This window comes from Kryptolebias marmoratus, linkage group LG2 (genome assembly GCF_001649575.2).
Source record: "Kryptolebias marmoratus isolate JLee-2015 linkage group LG2, ASM164957v2, whole genome shotgun sequence".
Lineage (NCBI taxonomy): Eukaryota > Metazoa > Chordata > Actinopteri > Cyprinodontiformes > Rivulidae > Kryptolebias > Kryptolebias marmoratus.
In genome coordinates this window covers 10,161,933-10,187,867 of record NC_051431.1, presented here as the reverse complement: position 1 = coordinate 10,187,867, position 25,935 = coordinate 10,161,933, and the positions used below count along the sequence as shown (strand labels likewise).

The following is a 25,935-nucleotide window of genomic DNA, read 5'->3' as shown; positions in this document are numbered from 1 at the left end:
TTTGAGCCACCTGAGATTTGCTCTCAACATTTGAAGCAAGATCTGTCTTTAAAAAAAATAATTTTGAGAGGTTTTTAAGGTTGGAATTTTTTTTATGACCTTTGTTCTATTTTATTACATTTCCTTATACTAAATATGTTCAAACAATTGGAGCAAGTGTACTTTAACTTTCATGAAGAAATTAGTTATTACTATGTATTTCCCTATGAAGGACATATGCAGGCAGAGTTTAGCAGAAGTATAGTAGAAGAGTGTTCTTGTAGTATATAATTAGGTATCAAGGTTAATCATGACTCATCTTTAAGTCATTGTTTACACTTGTATATGGAGATAGTTCTTTGTAGCTTCTTTTCTAAAATCTGCTTGTGTTTTTTGCACATATGACACTTTTTTGTTCTGGGAATGTTGCTTTGCTGTTTTAGCAAAACAAGAAATTTATGACATCTTATGTATTTTGAGAAATATACATGAATAACAAAACAGAAAAAACAACAAAAGTAATTTTTTTAAATGTTTTTTTTCTTTTTTTTTGGGGGGGGGGGGGTCATTTTTCTATAAAATAATGGAAGAAATGCAAACTAATTTATTTCTTATAGACTTCAACTCACTTGAGCGAAATTACTGGTTAAAAACATCTGTAGTAAACAGAGTCCCACATTTTACATTTTATGACATAGCTACCAAGAATTGAACTTCATACAATTCACTTAAATACTGCATTATTTTGTTATTGTTTTTTCTTTTGTCACCTTAACTGACATACTGTAGGTTCAAACAGGATTAAAATGTACAATCAGTAAGAAAAACCCTCAGCAATTCTTTCTGATTTATTACTGTAAGGATATGATTATGGTAAAAGCAAAGATTTAACAAACAATGAAGCTTACAGGATTGACAGAGCAGGTTTCCCCCTGTCAGTCACACAACAGGCAGAGACAAGACCAAAAAAACAAAAACAAAAACAGTGCTGTCAGCCCCCATGGGTTTGTGATATTATCTCCTATAAAATGGCCACAGTTTTTGGGTCCTTTTGGTTGGGGTTTTCACGGTAAGTACGCAGGTGAGGAATTATGTTGCTTATAGTTGATCTGCTATTATTTTTACTTCTGGATGTGAGAGGAGGAAAGTCTGAGTGTCAAACCTTCGGGACAGAAGAAGTGTCTCAATTTTCTAAGGAGGGAGATATCATCATTGGTGGCATTTTTCCCTTCCACCAGTACCCTGTAACACTCAATCAAACTTTCAGAGTCAACCCAGGAGCAATCCATTGTGAAGGGTAAGAGAGGACTAAAAAAATGTTTTGTGCTGTGTACATTCATGTTTTTAAACCCTTTATGATAACTATGTGTGCTGTATGTTAGAGCTTTAACCTTCAAACAAAGTTTACAGTTCAGTCCTTTCCTTTTTGCAGACTAGAAGTAAGTGAACTTCAGTATGCGTACGCCATGATGTTTGTGATAGAGGAAATCAACAACAGCTCAGAGCTGCTCCCAAATGTCACACTTGGTTATAAGATCTTTGATTCCTGCCCTAATACCCCCATGTCCATCAAGGCATCATTAAATCTGATGAACGAGTATCAAAGCACGGAGGGAATCTGTAACAAACTTTCCAGTGTGCAAGCTGTCATTGGAGAAACTACTTCCACCTCCACAATAGGTATTGCACGTACACTAGGACCCTTCCATATACCTGTGGTAAGTTTTGGCTGTCAACCAACTGTAAGGAGTAACTGTGTTGTTATTATGATATTTCACTATGCTCATTTATCTTTTTTATCAAAAGATAAAATTATATTATGCTATGTCTCTTGTCATTTAGATCAGCCATTCAGCCACTTGTGCATGTCTAAGCAACAGAAGAGACTACCCCTCTTTCTTTAGAACAATACCTAGTGATAAATATCAGAGCAAAGCATTGGCAAAGCTTGTGAAATATTTTGGATGGATGTGGGTGGGAGCTATACGATCTAATAATGAATATGGAAATGGTGGCATGGCCACTTTTCTGGAAGCAGCACAAAGGGAAGGTGTGTGTGTTGAGTATTCAGTGGCTGTTGATCGGACCAGTTCCAGAAAGTGGTTCCTGGAGGTGGTGGATATTATAAAAACATCCACCTCCAAGGTAATTGTTGCATTTGCTGATGGCTTAGACATTGACAGTCTTATCAAAGAGCTTTATGCTCAGAATGTAACAGGCCTACAGTGGGTAGGAAGTGAGGGGTGGATTTCATATCGCCATTTTGCCTCTGCAGTAAACTATGCTGTGGTTCAGGGGGCAGTGGGCTTTGCAGCTATGAACGCTCACATTCCTGGCCTCCAGGAGTTTCTAGCCAACAGCAGACCCTCTACTACACCGGGGAATCAGGGACTCGTCAAGCTGTGGGAGACGCTGTTTCACTGCACTTTGTCTCCCCAGACTGTCATGCATGCGCAGGATCACTTTGCAGTGTGCAAGGGGACAGAGACTCTGCGGGACGTACAGACGCCATTCACTGATGTTTCAGATGCCAGCCTTATGAATAATGTTTACAAAGCCACATATGCTGTTGCTTATGCTCTGAACATGCTATTTAACTGCAAAGATGGACAGGGGCCTTTTGAGAACAATACATGTACTGATAAAAAACATGTAGAACCATGGCAGGTAAACATAGAAAACACTGTGCTTGAATTCACATTATAATAATTCTGTACTCAAACAATATAATGTATCCTTGCAGGTCCTGCATTACCTGACACAAGTAAATTTTACCACTAAGATGGGTGAAAAAGTGTTCTTTGATGAGTCTGGTGACCCTGTGGCACATTATGCACTAATAAACTGGCAGATGGATAAGACAGGCTACATACAGTTTGAAACCATTGGGATTTTTGATGCCTCTCAACCTGAAGGTCAGCAATTTGAAATGAAATCAGGTGTGAGAGCCATCTGGGCTGGAGAGAGTTCTGAGGTGAGTCAATCCACATTTATTCTTCAAAGTAACGTTTTCAAAATTTATTTTCACCTTATCGTTTTTTGATTGTTTACTAATACTTCATTAGTCAGTGTCTCAATTTTATGAATTTGTTCTTAATGTTCCAACCATTATTCAGGTGCCGAGGTCTGTTTGCAGTGAGAACTGTTTTCCAGGAACTCGTCGGGCTTTCATTAAGGGGAAACCTATCTGCTGCTTTGATTGCATTGCCTGTGCTGATGGAAAGTTCAGCAACAGTACAAGTGAGACAGCAGGATTTGTAGCCTTTACCCTGGTGCTCATTATGTTTTTGCTGGGTAAAATCACTGCCAGCACTTTGCTAGTTTACCTGAAGATGTGTTCTCTGTACATCTTAAACATATTTATGCTTTCAGATGCAGTGAAATGTCACAAATGCCCTCCTGAGTACAAGTCCAATGAAGAGAGGAATAACTGTGTCATAAAAGCTACTGAGTTCCTCACCTTCACAGAATTTATGGGTATACTGTTTGTCACCTTCTCTGTCTTTGGTGCTTGCTTGGCACTGGGCGTAGCCCTCATATTTTTCTACCACAGACTAACACCAATTGTCAGAGCTAACAACTCTGAATTGAGTTTCCTGCTGCTGTTCTCTTTGACTCTATGTTTCCTGTGCTCCCTGACCTTCATCAGCCAGCCCACTGAGTGGTCTTGCATGCTGCGACACACCGCCTTTGGCATCACCTTTGCCCTCTGTGTGTCCTGCATTCTGGGGAAAACAACAGTGGTTTTAATGGCCTTCCGGTCCACGTTTCCAGGCACTAATGTGATGAAATGGTTTGGCCCTACACAACAGAGACTCAGTGTTCTAGCATTCACTCTTATACAAGTTTTTATTTGCATACTTTGGCTGACAATAAATCCCCCGTATCCACACAAAAACTCTGAATATTACAAAGAAAAAATCATACTAGAATGTGCCCTGGGCTCAGCTGTAGGGTTTTGGGCTGTATTGGGATACATAGGGGTTTTAGCTTTATTATGTTTTGGATTGGCATTTTTGGCCCGAAAGCTCCCTGACAATTTTAATGAGGCTAAGTTTATCACTTTTAGCATGCTGATATTCTGTGCCGTGTGGATCACCTTTATCCCAGCATATGTGAGTTCTCCTGGTAAATTTAGTGTTGCTGTGGAGATATTTGCTATTCTGGCTTCAAGTTATGGAATGCTGTGTTGTATATTTTTTCCTAAGTGCTACATTATTTTATTGAAACCCGAGAACAATACAAAAAAATATTTAATGGGTAAAGGGAACTCGAGAGCTTCTTGAAACATTTCTAAGAAGAAAAATAAAAGTGATTTTTTTTTTTGTCTTTTTATGCTTTTCACAAAAATAGCATATAGTAGTTTATGAGAAAATTAACTCTCAGGTCACATTATTAGTAGGTTATACTAAAAAAAAAGCTCTATTGATGTTTTATTATGTTATTATGATGTCAATTCATCATGTTTTTTCATTATTTCAAACTATTGTCTTAAATAAATACAAATGAAACCTTCAGTGTGTGTTTTTATGTCAGTTTTAGAATTTATTTTTTCTCTTTTATTGTTTTCTTTTTTTTACAGTTATTAACAGTTTGCTGATATAGGGCGCACTAATTTTGTAGGATAATAGTAATTCCATTTTTTACAACCAGAGTCGAGAAAGGACAAGGCAACGATTACCAAATTATGAAAATAAGGGTTAGATTAAAAGCTATATTGAAAAAAAAAAAGGCACAAGACTAAAACTAAATAAATTTCATTAAAAAATGTTCCACAGATATTACATTCTAAAGCCCAAATAGACACATTCACACTTGAACACTCCTAAACAAACCATATTACTTAAAAAAAAAAAAAGTGTTTTGTAAGTGGTAGCTGAAATTGATTTTGGCTTACCTGTCTTGTTTAATGAATTTCTTCCAAATTCAATGAAACCCATGTTTTTCTTTTCAACTTTCTTAACTGTGCTTTAATTTTTATAGCTTTGATTTAAACCAAGGAACCAGCCTCTCTGATGGATTACTGTTTCTTTTTCATAGGGGCAACATTATTAAATGCTATATTTACTGTTAGTGAAAGTTACACCTTGATTAAAAAAGGCAATGGATAAAACTCATTTTTTGAGGGAGAAAAGTTTAGGTTGCTTTTTCTTTTATAGCACTGTGCAAAACATTAAAGAAACAGATATATTTAAATGCATCATTTTATTTTTTATTTATTTTCTTTGCTTTAATTCTAGAAATGATTTTACAAGCTAGTGAAGCATGTGAGATGTTTGTTAGCAGCAAGGCTACCTGGTGGTGCAGTTGATTAGCACTGTTGCTTCACAGCAAGAAGGTCTTGGGTTTGATTCCTGGGGCTTTCTGTATGGTTTTTACATGTTCTCCCCTAGCATGCATATTTTTCCCCCCAAAAAAATAGTCTGGTTTCCTCCCATTTGGGGATGATCAGAGGGTTCGGTGGCGCTGGTGTAATGGCAGCCTCACTTCTGTCAGTCTGCCCCAGGGTGGCTGTGGCTACAAGGTAGCTTACCCCCATCAGTGTATGAATGGGTGAATGTCTGACTGTAGTGTAAAGGGCTTTGGGGTCCTTTGTCTAGGTAAAGCGCTATACAAGTGCAGGCCATTTACCATTTTACAGTTCAAAAATATTTATGTTAGGTTAACTGGAATTTTGCATCACTTTGCTCAAGTTAATTACAAATGTCTTTACTGTACTGTAAATTGAACATATTTGATAACAAATTTGGACAAATACGCTTGTCTGATTATTTATACACAGGTAATGCTTAATAAAGGGCTTTAGACTGTCCTCATATCCATCCGCTTACTCCACCCTGTAGTTCCATAGAGGCACTACATCAACATTTTTATTATTAACAACCTCACCCCCAAATTAATAAATATCAGTTCAAGTCTTTCATTTGTATTATGATTCATGAGATGCTGGCCAGTAATTTTGTTTATTCAGAGGACAAAATGTCGACACAGAGGTGGCCGGAGCACGGTTGTGCACTTTTACAACTGTTGTTATTGGTCTCTTTCTCACTATCTGAGGAGTCACTGTGCAGGCAGAGAGGAGATCCTGAGATCCCTCAGCTGTCTAAAGATGGAGACATTATGTTGGGGGGAATTTTCTACTTTCACAGCAGCTGGAAGAACATAGAGAACACTTACACACAAAAACCTCTGCCACTGGAATGCATCAGGTAAATTATACCACAAACATGTATTATTCATTTACCTCACTTTTGTATATTAAGCTTATTGACACTACTGTTTCTGTTTTAAAAGTAAACATTTCTTTTTGACAAAACTGTTCATTATTGTATACAAATAGTTTGAATTTCAGAGAGTTCCAGTTTGCTCAAGCCATGCGTTTTGCCATTGAGGAAATTAATAACAGTACAGACCTGCTTCCAGGCATTTCTCTGGGATATCATATTTATGACACTTGTGGTTCCATTGTCAGAAGTATAAAAGTTGCACTTGCCTTAAACAATGGTAATGACAATGTGTCTACAACCTCTGAAGAGCCATGCACCAGGCCTATACAAGTTCAGGCTATAGTGGGAGAAACCTCTTCGTCTCCCAGCACAGCAATAGCTACTGTTATTGGACCATTTCATATCCCACTGGTGAGTAGATATGATAAAGTAAAACTACAATTAAAAAGTATATATATATATATATTAAAACCAGCTCACAAAATTGATTTATGCTTTAGATTTTTCCTTTTTATAATTTATTTTTACAGTTTCTTTTTTTTTTTCTTTTTTAGATCAGCCACTTTGCTACATGTGCTTGTCTCAGTGATAAATCTAAGTATCAATCATTTCTCAGAACCATACCCAGTGATTACTATCAGAGCCGAGCTCTAGCCCAGTTGGTCAAACACTTTGGATGGACTTGGGTTGGAGCAATTTGTACAAATGATGATTATGGCAACAATGGCATGGCAATATTTACAGAAACTGCAGAGCAGCTGGGGATCTGTCTGGAATATTCTGTTTCCTTCTTTAGAACAGATTCAACTGAAAAATTAGAGAAGATAATTAACATTATCAAAGCTTCTACTTCAAAGGTTATTGTTGCCTTTGTCTCACACTTGGACATGGATGTGCTCATACACGAGCTGTCCAATCATAACTTGACAGGGTACCAGTGGGTCGGCAGTGAATCCTGGATTTTTGATTCTCAAATTGCAGCAATGGATAAGAATCACATCCTGGATGGAGCTATAGGACTTTCTATCCCAAAAGCACATGTCAGTGGTCTTAAAGAGTTCATGCTGGATGTGAAGCCACTGAATTCATCAAATAATGATTTGTTCATAGAGTTCTATGAGGCATTATTCAGCTGTAAGTTCAAGAAGTTACAATCAGAAAAGATTCAGACAGAATGTACTGGACATGAAGATCTGACTGGAGTGGAAAACAGCTTCACTGAAATGTCACTCATGCCCATCCTTAATAATGTTTATATTGGAGTGTATGCAGTGGCCCATGCTTTACACAATATTCTCAAATGTAATAAAACATGTAACACTAATGTGCAGTTATATCCATTCACGGTGAGTTTAATATTAAATTTAGGTATCATGATTGAAATTCATTGACAAAAAATTTGATTGCATTTTGAAATAAAGTAAATGAACTTATGCATTTCATCATTTAAATTAACTAATACATACTTTTTGTAAGATTTTGCAGCACATTTTTAAAATTCGCTTTAAGACAAAAGGAGGACTTGAGGTTTACTTTAATGAATATGGAGATCCAGCAGCAAAGTATGAGATCATAAACTGGCAGCCAAGAGACAACGGCATTATGGACTTTGTCACTGTTGGTCTTTATGATGCATCATTGCCTGCAGACAAACAGTTAAATCTGCAAAATAAGACTTTTGTTTGGACTCAGAAGTTAAACCAGGTGAAATCTACTGTAAATGTTTTATTGTGTTTTCCAATATTAGACATAAGTTCCGATGTTTCACAACAACAGTTTTATTACATAAAAAGTAGTAAAACTAAATGATGCTGGTTTTGTTCTCGTAGGTTCCTGTGTCAGTTTGCAGTGAGAAGTGTCCTCCAGGAACACGAAAAGTTCTCCAGAAAGGAAAACCTGTTTGCTGCCATGACTGTTTAAGATGTGCAGAAGGAGAAATGAGCAACTTTACAGGTTTAGTACAATTCCATACAAGCTTTGGCACTTTAGTATAAAACAAAATTGAGAGGTTTTAACTACATACTAATTTTATTTTTTATTGCAAATTGTTCCTAGAGTCATTTTCTATCATTTTAAACATGATTTAAAAGTTTAAAGTTCCCTGAGCTCCCTATACTGAAGGTTGTGATCTTGCATAATGACAAACGTTTGTAAAACAAAAATAAAACAGATGTCACATTTTTTCATTGTCTGTTAAATATTAAGTATGCTCAGTCAAAACAAGTACAGGGGAAAAACTCTGATAATTACAAAAAAGTTCTCAATCCATACCAGTTCAGATGCATAAAGCAGAGTTTTTCTGCTTTTCTAATATTTTATCGGTATTACACACACAAAAACAAATTGCTACTTTTGTTCTAATGCCAGCTTCAATATGGAAATTTTCAGATTCTGTCACCTGTGTAAGATGCCCTCCAGAATCCTGGTCAAATGACAGAAGAAATACCTGTGTAATAAAAGAAGCTGTTTTTCTGTCATATGAAGAAATCATGGGAGTTCTTCTCACTGCTGCAGCTTTATTTGGAACATGTATGACCTCTGCTGTAGCTCTCATTTTCTTCAGAAACAGAAAAACTCCTCTTGTCAGAGCAAACAACTCTGAGCTGAGCTTCCTGCTGCTTTTCTCCTTGACTCTGTGTTTTCTCTGCTCTCTGACCTTCATTGGACGTCCCACTGAGTGGTCCTGTATGCTCCGTCACACAACTTTTGGCATCACTTTTGTCCTCTGCATCTCCTGTGTTTTGGGGAAAACTATGGTAGTTTTAATGGCGTTTAAAGCTACACTTCCAGGCAGTAATGTAATGAAACTGTTTGGGCCTACTCAACAAAGACTCAGTGTTCTGGGTTTTACTCTTATACAAGTTATCATATGTATTCTCTGGTTAACCATTTCTCCTCCTTTTCCATCCAAGAACTTTAAGGAATTCAAAGATAAAATCATCTTGGAGTGTGCTCTAGGTTCAGCTGTAGGCTTCTGGTCTGTGCTTGGCTACATTGGACTTCTGGCCATGTTGTGTTTCATTTTTGCTTTTCTTGCTCGTAAACTGCCTGATAATTTCAATGAAGCAAAATTTATCACTTTTAGCATGCTGATATTCTGTGCAGTATGGATCACTTTTATCCCAGCATATGTCAGCTCTCCTGGGAAATTCAGTGTTGCTGTAGAAATCTTTGCCATTCTTGCTTCTAGTTTTGGACTGCTGATTTGTATCTTCATTCCAAAATGCTATATTATGTTACTGAAACCAGAAAAAAATACCAAAAAAAATGTGATGGGGAAGGTATCACAAAAATAATTCTGAAATGCCAGAAAAATGTGATAATAAAAAATTGTACAATGGTGTTGGAATTTTGTCTATATTACATTTTGTTCACTACTTTTTAGTAATTTCAAGCTTTCTTTCTGTTATCAAAACCAGATGTATCTGCTTCTCTTTATCCATGTACTAAAAAAAGTCCACTTTCTCACATTTCATTTCTTGAATTCAATTAGAAAAATTACTGAAATTGTATATTTCTCTTTGCTCCCCTTCATATTATTTTACAACTCCAACTTGTTTTGGTTTCTGTGACATGTCAAATATATGAAAACATGTCTATGTCATCGTAATTTTGAAGAAGAAAAAAAAGTGGTTATGTAATATTTATCAATGAGAATTAATGCTTGAATAAACTCATAAAATGACAAATGCTGGAGTGTGGGTAATTTCTCTACAAACCTTATACAGAATAAAGGTTTTGATGTGGTCATGACTGTGGTTAATTGTTATGGACCAAAACCCTTTTCATATTTTTTGTTAGTTCATTCACTTTTGTTTGTGTATGCTACTCTTGTTATATTACATTTGTCTGTAATTTTCTTTAAATATTTGTGTAAATTCTACAGAGAAAAAAAAAGATAAAACATTTTGTATTAATATTTTGTTGGTGTTCACAAAGATATGATTTGTCAGGAAATGCTTTAAACTGGTGCTATTTTAACAAAGACGGTTTCAAATAATCCATACATTTGATAGAGAAGACTTTTTTCAAAAACATAATTTTGTCAATGTTCCTGGAAAAAAAAAATTTCTTTCTATTCTCTGTCCTAACAAAATATTAGTACGACTAAAATAGTGAGAAAAACAAAGCACAAAAAACAAAACAACAACAAAGTTAAAAAAAAAATACTAAACTGAATTATTGAGAACTAACTTAAAAATTTTAAACAATTAAAAACAAATAAAACCAAAAAACTTATATTTTAAGCTGCAATTTAAAAGCTTCAAAACCGTAGGGTTGCTAGTGCAAATGCACATTCTCCACTAACTATTCAACTATGTGGAACATTTAAAGAGTTTCAAGCTAAGAGATTTAGAATTCCATGAAGATCTGAGAAGTTCATATTCATGTTCAAATGCCAAATAATGCAAAACTTCTTACCTTTAACTAAGCTTTGACATATTTCTAAGTTGTAAAAAAAATTTAAAATTAAAAAGTTGATTTGTGTTTCATATTTTAAATGACAATCAAAAATGACACCTCCATTGTTGGTATAGGCATAAAGAGCAAACTATACAGGCAACAAGTGAAATACAAATATAACAGAACTAACTACCTCGGACTTCATATCATCAGACTGAAGACTTTCTTTAGCCATCCATCGTTTCACATCCTTAAAGCAAAAAACAAAACAAACAAAAAAAAAACAAAAAGAAAATGTGGGGATCTACAAGGGAAAATAAATTTACTTATGATCTGCATAACAATGAAATGACATATTTGTGTAAAAATATGACACAGAGGAAGCATGTACAACATGAGTTCCAACCTCCAAATTTCAAGGCCATTGAAGTTTTACTTGTTTTCCTGCCCCAACACACCTGTTTCAAAGAGTTTAATTACCTCCTCACCAAATTGTCAAGTTCTCCAGAAGCATGTCATTACTCATTCATCTAAATCAGGTGTTTTAAAGCAAGAACACATCTTAATTTGTAGTTTATTACTATGTGTATTCACTATGTGAATTCAAAAATCCAGTGCAAAAAATATATTGTTTCATAAAACAGGCGAACAGATTCTTGATTCTTGATCCATCCCACCCCTCCTCTTGCCCCACCTTGTAGTTCCACAGAGAACAGGACTGTTTTGTTTTTTTTATTATTAATTTAAGCAGATGCCAAATTAATAAATACCAGGTCAAGTCCTTGTTTTAATTACTGGACATGAAATACAACTGAGTTAATTTGGTAATACAGATGACAAAATGTCCACACAGAGCTGGCAAGAGCACGGTTGTGTACTTTTACAGGTACTGTTGGTGGTATCTTTCTCACAATCTCAGGAGTCGTTGTGCAGACAAAGAGGAGATCCCGAGATCCCTCAGCTGTCTAAAGATGGAGACATTATGTTGGGGGGAATCTTCTACTTTCACAGCAGCTGGAAAAACATAGAGAACACTTACACAAAAAAACCTCTGCCACTGGAATGTATCAGGTAAATTATATCACAACACTTGAATGCTTTCAACTGGTTTGCCACTGTTTTTGTTGAAAAAATGAAGTGTTTTAATTTATAACTACTGTATTTATACTTGTCTGATTAAAGTTTAAATTTCAGAGAGTTCCAGTTTGCTCAAGCCATGCGTTTTGCCATTGAAGAGATTAATAACAGTACAGACCTACTTCCAGGCATTTCTCTTGGATATAATATGTATGATACATGTGGTTCCATTGTCAGAAGCATTAAAGTTGCACTTGCCTTGAACAACGATAATGACAATGTCTCTTCAACCTCTGAAGAGTCATGTAATAGACCTGTTAAAGTACAGGCCATAGTAGGAGAAACGTCCTCCTCTCCAAGCACAGCAATAGCTACTGTTCTTGGACCATTTCATATCCCAATGGTGAGTAGATTTCATTGAACAAGTAAACATCCAATATTCTTTCACTAGGTATGAGCACATGTGATTTTGTGAATGTTTGAGATGTTATATATTTTTATATTCCGTTGTAATTTTAGCATTTTTACAGATATAGATCCATCTTTTTGTTTCAGATCAGCCATTTTGCTACATGTGCTTGTCTCAGTGATAAATCTAAGTATCAATCATTTCTCAGAACCATACCCAGTGACTACTTTCAGAGCAGAGCTCTGGCTCATTTGGTCAAACACTTTGGATGGACTTGGGTTGGAGCCATTAGAACCAATGATGATTATGGCAACAATGGCATGGCAACATTCACTGAAACTGCAGAGCAGCTGGGCATCTGTCTGGAATATTCTGTTGCTTTCTTTAGAACAGATTCATCAGAAAGAATACAAAAGATAATTGACATTATCAAGGCCTCAACTTCAAAAGTTATTGTTGCGTTTCTTTCTCACCGTGACATGGAAGTGCTAATACATGAGTTGTGTTATCATAATTTGACAGGGTACCAGTGGGTCGGCAGTGAGTCCTGGATCTTTGATTCTCAAATTGCAGCAATGGATAAAAATCACATCCTGGATGGAGCTATAGGTCTTTCTATCCCAAAAGCACATGTCAGTGGTCTTAAAGAGTTCATACTGGATGTGAAGCCACTCAGCTCATCAAATATTGAGTTTTTTACAGAGTTCTGGGAGGCATTATTCAGCTGTAAGTTCAAGCAGTCACAATCAGAAGAAATTCAGCCAGAATGTACTGGACATGAGGATCTGACTGGAGTGGAAAACAGCTTCACAGACATGTCACTCATGCCAATTTTTAACAATATTTACAAAGGAGTGTATGCAGTGGCCCATGCTTTGCACAATATTCTTATTTGTAATGAAACATGTAACGAAGGTGTTCACCTAGAACCATTTACAGTAAGTTTAATAACAAAAACGTTTACCTCAAGGTACAGCATCTCAGAAAATGTGTTCAATTTTAAACACAAGATGTTATTAATACAATTAAATGAACATTATCACTTATATTAGATTTTGCAGCACATTCGAAAGATACACTTCAAAACTAAAGAGGGAGAGGAGGTTTACTTTAATGAAAATGGAGATCCAGCAGCAACATATGAGATTATAAACTGGCAGCCAAGAGACAATGGTCTTGTTGACTTTGTCACTGTTGGTCTTTATGATGCATCATTACCTGCAGACAAACAGTTAAATTTGCAAAACAAGACCTTCATTTGGGCACAGAATTCAAAGCAGGTAAACTCTACTATATATATATATATATATATATATATATATATATGTTTCTTATAATAAAAATAAATTTTCATTGTTTAAAGACATTTGGTTTTAATGCACTAAAATAATTTTAAAGTAGCTGCATATATATACACAAACACACACATGTGTATGTTTTATTCTGGATTTGTTTGTGCAGGTTCCTGTGTCAGTTTGCAGTGAAATGTGTCCTCCAGGAACACGTAAAGTTCTTCAAAAAGGAAAGCCTGTTTGCTGCTATGACTGTGTTGGATGTGCAGAGGGAGAAATGAGCAACATCACAGGTAATATTTACTAGGTTTTATGTTTTTTTTTTAACAGAAGGATTTGAAATCTTTTAAAATTATGTATGTTTGTATTCTTTCCAATTTTTTTATTTTATCTACATTATATGTGAAAAGTACTCAGACTGGTTAAGGTCAGGACTCTGTATGGGTGAGTCATAGTCTTCCTCACCAAACTGCTCAAACCTTGTGTTTATAATTCCTGCTTTATGCACTGGGACACAGTCATGTTTGAATGGAAAAGTACCTTCCCAAAAGTGTTGCCACAAAGTTCGAAGCATGACATTGTCCAAAATGTGTTATATGCTGAAGCATTGTTTGCTGAAGCATTAAAATTGTTTATCTCTAGACATAAGGGGCCAATGGATTTTGGATATTGGATCTGAGTGAAATGCAGTGTTCACCATGAATGTTCACTGGGAGCTCCAGTTGTCATTCAAAAAAGTTACTGCTACAACACGCATTTGTGTTTGTTGTGTTTTGTTTTGTTTTTATTTTAAAGTATGGATAAATCAGTCTGTAAACATGTTTCAATTTAAAAGATGAGGAATTGGGTAGTTTTGTTAGTTCTTTTTGTTTGATCATTCATTCTTTCCTTGCAGCAGATGATTAGCTCTACTACCTATCAGCCTAAAAGTCTCTGAAAGACCTTCACAGCCAAGGTTCAAACCAGTGTAAGGTTGCATATGCAACCCATAATTATATGAGCTTTCTTCAAATAAACTGAATTTCTTTCATAGTTCAAAAATAATCATCTCATACTGATCACTGGCATAGACACTTCTATTTTGAATAGGTTTTTAAAGATCAATTTCCATTTGTAAAGTTAGCTGATTTTACTAAGTACCACACTCATGGGAAACAATAATGAAAAGGATCAAATCTTTATAACAGAGGTGTAACAAGACATGTATTTATGTATAAAAAAAAAAATTGTACCAATCTCCAATTCGTAGCTGGCTATAAAATGAAAAATTACACTGTTTTGCCAGTTGCCAATAAAATCCTGCTTTTTAAGGGCTTTAGAAAATCAAAACTAAATTGAAAAATCATAGCCAGTATGGCTTAAACAGCAACTATAGCGCTTCTGAAAATGTTTCATCTCACTTGAATACTTAAATCAGAGCAGTGTGGTTTGATCAGGACCGACCATGTCTGCCCTCTGGTAAGGCTGGGGTTAAATACTATGCAAACAAACAAACAAAAAAAAAAGAGACCAATCTAAAATTCATCATTGATTTGCAGATTCCGTCACCTGCCTGCGATGCGCCCCTGACTCCTGGTCAAATAAAAGAAGAGATGCCTGTGTAACAAAGAAGGCTGAGTTTCTATCATATGAAGAAGTTATGGGAATACTGCTCACCACAGCCTCTCTATTTGGAACATGTATGACTGCTGTTGTAGCTCTCATTTTCTTCAAATACAGAGAAACTCCTCTTGTCAGAGCAAACAACTCTGAGCTGAGCTTCCTGCTGCTTTTCTCCTTGACTCTGTGTTTTCTCTGCTCTCTGACCTTCATTGGACGGCCCTCTGAGTGGTCCTGTATGCTCCGTCACACAGCTTTTGGCATCACTTTTGTCCTCTGCATCTCCTGTATTCTCGGAAAAACTATGGTGGTTTTAATGGCATTTAAAGCTACACTTCCAGGCAGTAATGTGATGAAACTGTTTGGGCCGACACAGCAGAGACTCAGTGTTCTAGGTTTTACTTTTGTACAAGTTATCATATGTGTTATCTGGTTGACAGTTTCTCCTCCTTTTCCATCCAAGAACTTTAAAGAATTCAAAGATAAAATCATCTTGGAGTGTGCTCTGGGCTCAGCTGTAGGCTTCTGGTCTGTGCTTGGCTACATCGGACTTCTTGCCATGTTATGTTTCATTTTGGCCTTTCTGGCTCGGAAACTGCCTGATAATTTCAATGAAGCAAAATTTATCACCTTTAGCATGCTGATATTCTGTGCAGTATGGCTCACTTTTATCCCAGCATATGTCAGCTCTCCTGGAAAATTCAGTGTTGCTGTCGAAATCTTTGCCATCCTTGCTTCTAGTTTTGGACTGCTGATTTGTATCTTCATCCCAAAATGTTACATCATGTTGATGAAACCAGAAAAAAATGCAAAAAAGAGTATGATGGGGAAAGGGTCACATAAATTATTTTGAAATAAAAAAAGCACTGAGATACCAAAAATATTTTGAATGGGGCTAATTTTGACATGCTAATTTGTAAACCATTTTCAGAAATGTTTTAGTTTGTCTCTTTGTTATAATAAACATGTTTTTTGGTTTATTAGCAGGTACTGGCTGCTTTTTTCTGTTTGTACCAAAATGATTTACATCACATGACTTGACTGTAGAGACTTTTAGTCCTGCATGTGTAAAGTCTACGGGCCTCACAAAAATGAAAAATGCATATAGTCTGGACAGAACCTGTACTTTTTGTGTACAACTGAACCAAGTTGCAATAGTAGTGACTTTGCAATCACAATAAGATGCACAAGTCACACGTGGTCAATTTACATATCAATTGCCTTAAATGTACCACACAAGTACTCCACACTTGCTGTTTGTGTGGCCTGCAAGTCAGAAGTACATCTGACTTTATACCCATGTGCGTGGCTAAGTGCAAGTCACATACACCTCACAAGCACTCCACGCACACTGATTACATTTTTTCCATGGGCTAAAAGCACAAATGTTCACATGCCTTGAGTACAGGTTTAACTTGTCAAGTTTTTACCAGGTCCCAACATCCTGGCTGTCCATCTCCGTGACCTGTTCTCTTTCAAAACACTTATGGCAGGTTTTGAGCTTGGCTTTACTCTGAGTGGCAAAACTCTGGGTTTTTGGTTCCAGAAATTCTGATTACATTGAGGTTAAATAACTTTGAGTATATTATCTTTGAGGTAAGAGGACAAATGTGTGTAGTAATAATTAAAAAAAAAAACATCCTTAATTTACCTCCAATAACTTAAATTCTAAAATGGCAGCCACAATAAAAAAAAGAGTTGGGCCCTTTTTGAATACCAATTACACAAAGCACAAATAGCAATTAGAACCGATGCACATATGATGATGTTAGGGTTCAACTAAGCTATTTAGAGCTTTGATTAATATAGAAGATTTTTATTAATAATTGCATTTTTATTACCATTTTAACTCTGTGTTTACCAGTTGGTCTACATTCCTACCCTCACCTATGGTCATGAAGTTTAGGTGAGACTGAAAAAATGAGATTATGGATACAGGTGGTTGAAATGAGTTTTCACCACAAGTATTATTTGACCCTTCGACAATGGCTCTTCTGAAATATTTTAATTCATTGTCCCATCTTACATTGACATAACGGATAAACGTATTGGTTCAACTTCACACAGTAAAATATTCCTGCAACATTTCCCATACAAAAGTAAAACTCAAAACAAAACTTAACAGGTCCCTCCTCCTGGCCCACCTAGTAGTTCCATAGAGACGTAATTCTATTAAAGTAATGTACAAGCTGATTCAATCATTATAACTACCAGTTCAAGTATTTATGTTGTATAAATGTTCATGGGATGCAACTGAGTGTTTTTTAAGAGAATGAAGTCCACACAAAGATGGCCAGAGCAGGTTTGTGCACTTTTACAGCTGTTCCTGTTGATGTCTTTTTCCCAGTCTGAGGATTCATTGTGCAGACAGATAGGAAACCCTGAAATCCCTCAGCTGTCTAAGAATGGGGACATCATGTTGGGAGGAACCTTCTACTTTCACAGCAGCTGGAAGAACAAACAGGAAACTTACACACAAAATCCTCTGCCACTGGAATGTATGAGGTAAAATACATTACATCAATATTTTATTCATCTTGACTCAAGTTTGTGTATTATTGGTTAAAAAACATCTGATTGATTTTGAGCATAATTATATGTGTACCCAGAATAAAGTTTTTTATAGCACTTAATTATATTTGTCTGAATTAAGTTTGAGTTTCAGAGACTTCCAGTTTGCTCAAGCAATGCGTTTTGCCATTGTGGAGATAAATAACAGTACAGACCTACTTCCAGGCATTTCTCTTGGATATAATATCTATGACACTTGTAGGTCCATTGCCAGAAGCATAAAAGTTGCCCTTGCCTTAAACAATGCTGACAATGTGTCTTCAACCTCTGAGGAACCATGTAACAGACCCGTTAAAGTACAGGCCATAGTAGGAGAAGGCTCCTCTTCTCCTTGTACAGCAATAGCTACGGTTATCGGACCATTTCAGATCCCACTGGTAAGTACAATGTGTTGTACTATATGTTTACAAACAATAAATATTCAATAGTTTTGCACCTGGTAGAAACAAATTTTACAATGTAATTGTTTTGTATTTCATATCTTTTTTATATAACATAGTTTTAAGATTTGTTTCAGATATAAAGAACTTTTTGTTTTTTCCAGATCAGCCATTTTGCTACATGTGCTTGTCTCAGTGATAAAGGCAAATACCCACCCTTTCTCAGAACCATACCCAGTGACTACTATCAGAGCCGAGCTCTAGCCCAGTTGGTCAAACACTTTAAATGGACTTGGGTTGGAGCCATTAGAACCAATGATGATTATGGCAACAATGGCATGGCAACCTTTACAGAAACTGCAGAGCAGCTGGGCATCTGTCTGGAATATTCTGTTTCTTTCTTTAAAACAGATTCAAAAGAAAAGATACAAAAGATAATTGACATTATCAAAGCTTCAACTTCAAAAGTTATTGTTGCTTTTGTCTCGCACTTGGATATGGAGATGCTCATACATGAGTTGTCTTATCACAACTTGACAGGGTACCAGTGGGTCGGCAGTGAGTCCTGGATCTTTGATTCTCAAATTGCAGCAATGGATAAAAATCACATTCTGGATGGAGCTATAGGGCTTTCTATCCCAAAAGCACATGTTAGTGGTCTTAAAGAGTTCATGCTGGATGTGAAGCCACTGAATCTATTAAATCATGACTTATTTACAGAATTCTGGGAAGCATTATTCAGCTGTAAGTTTAAGCAGTCACAATCAGAAAAGATTCAGACAGAATGTACTGGACATGAGGATCTGACTGGAGTGGAAAACAGCTTCACTGACATGTCACTCATGCCAATTTTTAACAATATTTACAAAGGCGTGTATGCAGTGGCCCATGCTCTACACAATATTCTTAAGTGTAATAAAACATGTAACAACAGTGTGCAGCTTGATCCATTCACAGTGAGATTAATAATAATATTAATGTTGAAATGATGTACATGTAGACACATAAAAAACATTTTTTAATGTAAACCAATATTGCCAATTGCTACATTGTTGAACCACAAGTTTATTATAAATAATTTAGTTAATCCTTGCACTGTCTTAGATTTTACAACACATTCGACAAATTCGTTTTAAAACAAAGGAAGGTGAAGAGGTTTATTTTAATGAAAATGGAGATACAGCAGCAAAAAATTAGATTATTAACTGGCAACCAGAAGAAAATGGCATTATTGGCTTTGCTATAGTGGGTGTTTATGATGCATCGTTACCTGCAGATAGACAGCTAAATTTGCTAAATAAAACTTTCATTTGGGCACAGAATTCAATAGAGGTAAAATCTACTGTATTTAATATTAGCATTTCTTTATACATATATAAAAATATTATATTTAAACAGCAATTGGTTTCAACGCACCAAAGTTAGAAAAAACCCCAGCACAAAAAATATTTTTTTCATTTGCTGGTTTTGTCCTTGCAGGTGCCTGTGTCAGTTTGCAGAGAGAAGTGTCCTCCAGGAACACGAAAAGTTCTTCAGAAAGGAAGACCTGTTTGCTGCTATGACTGTGTAACATGTGGAGAGGGAGAAATGACCAACATTACAGGTTATAAAAGTTTTAACAGATAACTAAGTTTTGCTTAGCTGAAACTTGCAGTTTCATAAAATTAGTTCAAGTATGTGTGTTTTGAGCTACTATTACAATTAAGCTCAAGGCATAATGAAAGTCAGCGACGGCAGTTGAATATATATATATATATATATATATATATATATATATTCATTTTTTTTTTTTATTTTTATTTTTTTTTCACTTTTGAATAAGTGAAGCACCACTCTGTCTGACCTCTGGTAATCAAACACAAACCACAAGATCTGACTAATCTAAAGTTCATAATTGATTTGCAGATTCCGTCACCTGTCTGCAATGTCCCCCTGTATCCTGGTCAAATGAGAGAAGAGATGCCTGTGTAACAAAAGAAGCAGAGTTTCTATCATATGATGAAATTATGGGAATACTGCTCACCTCAGCCTCTCTATTTGGAACATGTCTGACTGCTGCTGTTGCTTTCATTTTCTTCAGAAACAGGGAAACTCCTCTTGTCAGAGCAAACAACTCTGAGCTGAGCTTCCTGCTGCTTTTCTCCTTGACTCTGTGTTTTCTCTGCTCTCTGACCTTCATTGGGCGACCCTCTGAGTGGTCCTGTATGCTCCGTCACACAACTTTTGGCATCACCTTTGTCCTCTGCATCTCCTGTGTTTTGGGGAAAACAATGGTAGTTTTAATGGCGTTTAAAGCTACACTTCCAGGCAATAATATGATGAAACTGTTTGGGCCGACACAACAGAGACTCAGTGTTCTGGGTTTTACATTTATACAAGTTATCATATGTGTTATCTGGTTGACAATTTCTCCTCCTTTTCCATCCAAGAACCTAATGGAATTTAAAGATAAAATCATCTTGGAGTGTGCTCTGGGCTCAGCTGTAGGCTTCTGGTCTGTGCTTGGCTACATTGGACTTCTTGCCCTGTTGTGTTTTATTTTTGCTTTTCTGGCTCGAAAACTGCCTGATAATTTCAATGAAGCAAAATTTATCACTTTTAGCATGCTGATATTCTGTGCAGTATGGATCACTTTTATCCCAGCATATGTCAGCTCTCCTGGAAAATTCAGTGTTGCTGTAGAAATCTTTGCTATTCTTGCTTCTAGTTTTGGACTGCTGATTTGCATCTTTATCCCAAAATGTTACATCATGTTGATGAAACCAGAAACAAATACAAAAAATAATATAATGGGGAAGGGGTCACATAAAAAAGCACTGTGATACCAAATTTTTTTTTAAAATGGTCCTATTTTGACATGTTGATTTGCTAACTACTTTTGTAAATTTTTACTTTGTCTCTTTGCTGTAATAAACAAATTTATCTGGGTTATTAGCAGGCAGTGGCTTATACTTTCTGTCTGCACCATAGTGATTTGCATCACTTGAGCGTATTTAGCTCTATAAAAGGTTGCAGACTCACTGTGGAGACTTTAAGTCCTGCATGTACAAAGTGTCAGGAAAACAGCCAGCTCACTCTGATCCTTGTGGATGTTTGTGTTTGTTCATTGTACTTAAAGTGTGTGTGTCTGGGGGGGGATTACTGGTCCTTCAGCTGAATAGATGCACTTTTCTGGATCTTGTTTATAATCAGACCATTTCTGTTCTTTTACTCCAACAGGATCAGTTTTTAATTAAAGTTGATTATTTGTGCTGTTTGTAATTTAAGATATGAAAAAAATAAGATTTTTTTTTTTAGTACTTCACTGATGTATGTCTCAGTTCTGTTTTGGAAAACTGTTCTTCTTTCATTTTGCTTTTATTATTATTATATATTTTTATTTTATTTTATTTTTTTACTGTATTTGTGGGTTTGCTTTGTCTATTAGTAAAATATCTTGTGAACCACTGGACGGATTTTAAGAAAACGCTCAAAGTGATCATTAGATGTGCATCTACAACACACTTATCAAACTCAAGGCCAGCGGGCCAGATCCAGCCCATGGTAACAATTCATCCGTTCCCCAAGATAACGTTTAAATTTTATTAGATCTGACCTTCCAGTTTCCTCATTTGGCTTAAAAAACTGAGCCTATTTAATGAAGTCTTCTTGTTACTTTGAAGACCAGAAAATTAAGGTTTTAATTTCTCAATGACCTTTATTTTGACATAAAACGACAAACATCAAATGAGACCGATCAAACTCTTGTTCATAAACTTGCAGCCAATAAAACATGCCGGGTGTCTGACTTTAAAGAGCATCAGAGTAACAGTAAAACAAAAGGAAAATTCAGAAAAAGGCAGCATACATATAAAAGAAACTCAAAATTAAATGTTAGCAGCTGTATGTTCAGATTCTTGTTGATGGCTCTTTTTTTATGATTTAATGGAGAAAAAAATTCATTTAAAAACTGAGTGAGGCAGAAGACATGAATGCTAATAGGTTTAGTTTTGATATATTTGCCTTTGTTTATTAGAACATGTTTGCTCTAAATTCTTTATAATATGTAACTTGGAAAAGGTAATTCATATTTCTATATGAATGAATTGACATATAACATCTAAAATCAGGGTTATTTTTTTTATTTAACATTGATCAAAACTGGCCCCTGGTTAGGACCAGCTTTTTATTTTGCCCCCTGGTGTCTCTGAGTTTGACACTCCTGATCTCCAAGGTTTGTTGTAGGAGAGAAAGAACTGTCAGTGTCATCTTCTGTCCACCAGAGGGCGATGAAGCCTCCTCTGTTCAAACACAGAGTGAGACGATCTGTCACAGCTTCCTGTCACCTTGTGGTGAGGCTCTCTGGTCCATGTAGCAGAAGAGACAAACTACAGGGAGAGTTTCTTGAAGGATGCAGAACATTAGTTTGCAACTCTGTGTGTCCAGAACAGATAAAGTGATGATTGAAGGTTTAGGGTTGTGTGAGGGAATCTGTCAGCTCATGAAGGGTCAGGAGAAGAGACACCACAGAGCTCTGGCATGAAAAGTTGTTGTGTGACTCCTGTGTCTCTTTCCTCTCTAACTCCAGCCGGTCGAAGCAAATGGCCACTCGTCCTGAGCCTGGTCCTGGTCCTGGTCCTGGTCCTGGTCCTGGTCCCGATCCTGGTTCTGGTTTTGGTTCTGCTGGAGGTTTCTTCCTATTAAAAGGGAGTATTTTCTTTCCACTGTCTCCAATCTGCAGCTCAGGATCAGAGACTGTGTGAATAAATGAGTTATCTTTGTTTAGTTCAACACAAAGATAACACACTTAAAAAAAAACAAAAAACAAAACTTGTATGTTGGGTAAGAAGATGAAAACCCACACATACAAAAACAACAAAAAAGTAAAAAAAAAAAAAAAAACAGGAGGGGTTTTCACTGTAACGTCCATCTTGTCATTAAAGTGAATAAAATAAATCCAAAAATATAAAAGGATCTATTTTCTCATATAATCCTGAGATTGATTAAATGAGAACAAACTAAATAAAAAAAAAAGCCTTTTGAAGAGTGCTGAAAGATCTTGAGATGTTTCAGTTTTGATGTTTTCAGTTCTCCTGTTCACCCAATCAGTGAGGAGCAGGAGAACGATTTGTTTAGTTGTTGTGAGAAATAAATGTCTTTGTTCAGTTCATCACAAAGATAAACATATACTGTACTTCAAAATAAAATTTAAAACTTGTGTTTGGGAAGGTGTATAAAAATAATATATTAAAAAAATATAAAAAATATATAAAAAATGTATATATAAAGTAAATATAAAAACATTTAAAAAAAAAATAAAAACTTAAAAAAACAAAAGAAAATAAAACAATATAAAAAACTTAAAAAATTATAAAACTAAAAAGCAGGAGGGGTTTTACTCTAACGTCCATCCTGCCATGAAATTAAATAAAATAAAATGGATCAATTTTCTGAGTCTCTATTGTGGGGCTCCTGATCTGAACTCGTTCTCTTTGACGGTTCTTTAACTTGAAGATCCCAGAGAACAATTCGTTCTTTGTCTTTTCTCTTGGCATTTTGTAATTTTTCTGCGAATTACCTTTTCTGGATCTTCTGTGCTTCTGTTTGCGCCTCTGACTTTGAGCGCCCAGCCTAATTCACTGACTCTGATGTTGCCTAGCAACAGTGGTGAATTAGCAGGTTCTAAATGTTCCTCTGGTTCAGATCATCAATCATGTGACCTTCTAACCACCCGGTCATTTAAAGACGGTGTTAAATCAAGGAAACGTCTCAAACATGCAGGACAGGAACTGGACACCAGACTTGGACCATTATAGGTTTAGAGGTCTGCTGTGAACACTCGTCACATTTGAGGATTTCCACCATGATAACATGTCGACATGAATACTTTCTGTGAGGATCTGGGGTTTGGCTCCACCTTCTGGGTGGTGCCACTAATCATTGTCCACAGGTGTTCCTCATACCACTGACGAGACCACACAGGATTTAAGCAGCAGGCTGTGATCACATCTTCACTGGAGCATCAAACCTACTGGGTTAGATTCTCCGCCTCAGCGTCTAACCTGAACTCTTGCTCCTAGTGTTAACTACGTTCTTTGTTTTTGCCTACGTCCTAGGTTTTTGCCACGCCATGACTACGGATACTAAGAACTACTTACCTGGAACCACTCGGATACTTACCTTGCTGGAACTGGCTCGTCACTTCCTGGAACTCCTGGAACCGCTTCTCCTCTCCTCGGCGCTGCATTCACCTCCTGGATCTGTAAGCAAACAAAAAGACATTATAACCACCACCTTGCAACCGTCCCGGACCAAGACTCGTACCCGAGACTCACCTAGCTCTCCTTCTCTTGCAGACCCCTCCGGATACTGCCCACTGTATATAGTTTCACCCTGTAAATAATTTCACTTACCTTTATATCTGTCTCTGTGTCTGGTTTCGGCTTCGCTCTTTGGACAACATCCCAGTGTTTATGACAGTATGCTCCAGCCATACCAAAATGTCCAGAGTGAGTCGAAACTAGCACCATCCGGTTAAGGGAAAATAATTTTGTGTAGATAACCGGTTTCCGTCGTTATCTACAAAACGCAGGTTAAAGCTGCGGATAGTTTACGTTGGCAAGAGATTCACCGCAAAGATGGCGGGAATCCGAACTCAGTCAGAACGCATTAAAACTGCCGCAGAACTCGGTCGACACGAATCCCTGATTAGTGCGCTCTGTGAAGGACAACAGTCTGAAACCGATCGTTTGAACCAATTAACTTTACTAACTCAAGAAATTCATCAAAGATTGTCATCGCTAGTTCCCACTGCTACCGATTCCTCTTCCGTATCCGCTTCTTCGGCCACGTCACTTCCGGTATCAACTCCCGGATATTTTCGTGAGGTTCCCTCGCCGACTCCCGAACCTTTTTCGGGGGAGATCGGCAAGTGTGCAGGGTTCCTCCTGCAATGTTATTTAGTATTTGCTCGCTCGCCGCAATCTTTTGCCGATGGTCCAGCTAAGATCGCATACGTAATTGGGCTCCTTCGCGACAAGGCACTTAAATGGGCAGAAGCTAGATACAGTTTTCGGGCCATCCAGTTAACCTCCTTTGACCAGTTTATTGAGGACTTTGAACAGACTTTTGGACTCAAATATACAGATACCGAAATTACGCAGAAATTATGGAACTTAAAGCAGGGCTCACGCTCAGTGGCCCAGTTTGCCATCGACTTCCGGACGCTGGCGGCTACCTCCGGATGGAACGAGTCAGCATTAAAGGGAGTGTTCATTCATTCACTTCAAGAATCACTCAAGGACCAGCTAGCGGGTTGGGAGGAGCCACGAGCCCTGGATGACCTCATCGCTCTGGCCATACGTCTAGACAACCGCCTGCGTGAGAGACAACGGGAGAAAAGGGATCGAACTACCACCCTCGGACGTCACGTTCCTATCACAGAGAACGAACCAACGATTTCGAACATGGACTCCGAACCTATGCAGGTGGGGCGAGCTAGACTTACGGCAGAGGAGAGACTTAGGCGCGTAGAAGCTAGGGAATGCTTTTATTGCGGGGGGGAAGACCATTTCCGAGCCAGATGCCCTCATTTAAAAGGGAAGTCTCACTAGTTAACCGAGGGGTACTAGTGAGTAGCCTTACACAACCTCTCGGATCACGTTTGTTTGTTCACGTTACTCTCCTAAACCATCAAATGAAGGTCCCAGTCCACGCACTAATCGATTCAGGCGCAGAACAGAGTTTGATCTCTAAGAACCTAGTTGATAAATTACAGTTAAAACTTACCCCATTATCCTCCCCTCTTCCCGTTATGGACATTTCCAGTCAAGTTATCACTAGAATCACACACAAGGTAGATAAACTACAGTTTCTGGTGTCAGGGAATCCCAGAGAGGAGAGTGAGTTCTTAGTTTTTTCTGCATCTAACACTCAGATGATTTTAGGGTTTCCTTGGCTACAAATCCACAACCCAGTAATTAACTGGACAGAAAGGAGGATCGAGTCTTGGAGTCCCT

At 37.0% G+C, this 25,935-nt stretch overlaps 3 protein-coding genes and 1 pseudogene across 3 annotated transcripts; all 4 read left to right on the top strand.

The window, feature by feature from the left end:
• The first annotated feature begins 570 nt into the window (after positions 1-570).
• LOC108240883 (extracellular calcium-sensing receptor-like) lies at positions 571-4,359 on the top strand. The gene is made up of 6 exons (XM_025007734.2): positions 571-1,276; positions 1,412-1,697; positions 1,822-2,646; positions 2,723-2,953; positions 3,096-3,219; positions 3,352-4,359. The coding sequence occupies exons 1-6, from the start codon at positions 1,071-1,073 to the stop codon at positions 4,263-4,265; spliced, it is 2,586 nt and encodes an 861-aa protein (XP_024863502.2). The 5' UTR covers positions 571-1,070; the 3' UTR covers positions 4,266-4,359.
• A 1,599-nt stretch (positions 4,360-5,958) lies between these two features.
• LOC108240898 (extracellular calcium-sensing receptor-like) lies at positions 5,959-9,718 on the top strand. Its single transcript, XM_025007726.2, has 6 exons — positions 5,959-6,188; positions 6,320-6,617; positions 6,761-7,552; positions 7,683-7,910; positions 8,036-8,159; positions 8,595-9,718. The coding sequence occupies exons 1-6, from the start codon at positions 5,959-5,961 to the stop codon at positions 9,500-9,502; spliced, it is 2,580 nt and encodes an 859-aa protein (XP_024863494.1). The 3' UTR covers positions 9,503-9,718.
• Positions 9,719-11,569: 1,851 nt separating this feature from the next.
• On the top strand, positions 11,570-15,875 carry LOC108240905 (extracellular calcium-sensing receptor-like). Its single transcript, XM_017424703.3, has 6 exons — positions 11,570-11,681; positions 11,793-12,090; positions 12,243-13,034; positions 13,149-13,376; positions 13,558-13,681; positions 14,927-15,875. Exons 1-6 carry the CDS (start codon positions 11,593-11,595, stop codon positions 15,838-15,840), a joined length of 2,445 nt encoding a protein of 814 aa, XP_017280192.1. The 5' UTR covers positions 11,570-11,592; the 3' UTR covers positions 15,841-15,875.
• Positions 15,876-17,259: 1,384 nt separating this feature from the next.
• LOC108240881 lies at positions 17,260-20,760 on the top strand (annotated as a pseudogene).
• The last annotated feature ends 5,175 nt before the right edge of the window (positions 20,761-25,935 follow it).

Coding starts and splice junctions, on each gene's coding strand:
- LOC108240898 (XM_025007726.2), top strand. CDS start 5,959: ATGTCGACACAGAGGTGGCCGGAGCACGGTTGTGCACTTTTACAACTG. Junction 6,618..6,760: donor GACCATTTCATATCCCACTG/GTGAGTAGATAT, acceptor TTTCTTTTTTAG/ATCAGCCACTTTGCTACATG. Junction 7,553..7,682: donor TGCAGTTATATCCATTCACG/GTGAGTTTAATA, acceptor ACTTTTTGTAAG/ATTTTGCAGCACATTTTTAA.
- LOC108240905 (XM_017424703.3), top strand. CDS start 11,593: ATGTTGGGGGGAATCTTCTACTTTCACAGCAGCTGGAAAAACATAGAG. Junction 11,682..11,792: donor CTGCCACTGGAATGTATCAG/GTAAATTATATC, acceptor GTCTGATTAAAG/TTTAAATTTCAGAGAGTTCC. Junction 13,035..13,148: donor TTCACCTAGAACCATTTACA/GTAAGTTTAATA, acceptor CACTTATATTAG/ATTTTGCAGCACATTCGAAA.
- LOC108240883 (XM_025007734.2), top strand. CDS start 1,071: ATGTTGCTTATAGTTGATCTGCTATTATTTTTACTTCTGGATGTGAGA. Junction 1,277..1,411: donor GGAGCAATCCATTGTGAAGG/GTAAGAGAGGAC, acceptor TCCTTTTTGCAG/ACTAGAAGTAAGTGAACTTC. Junction 2,954..3,095: donor GGGCTGGAGAGAGTTCTGAG/GTGAGTCAATCC, acceptor ACCATTATTCAG/GTGCCGAGGTCTGTTTGCAG.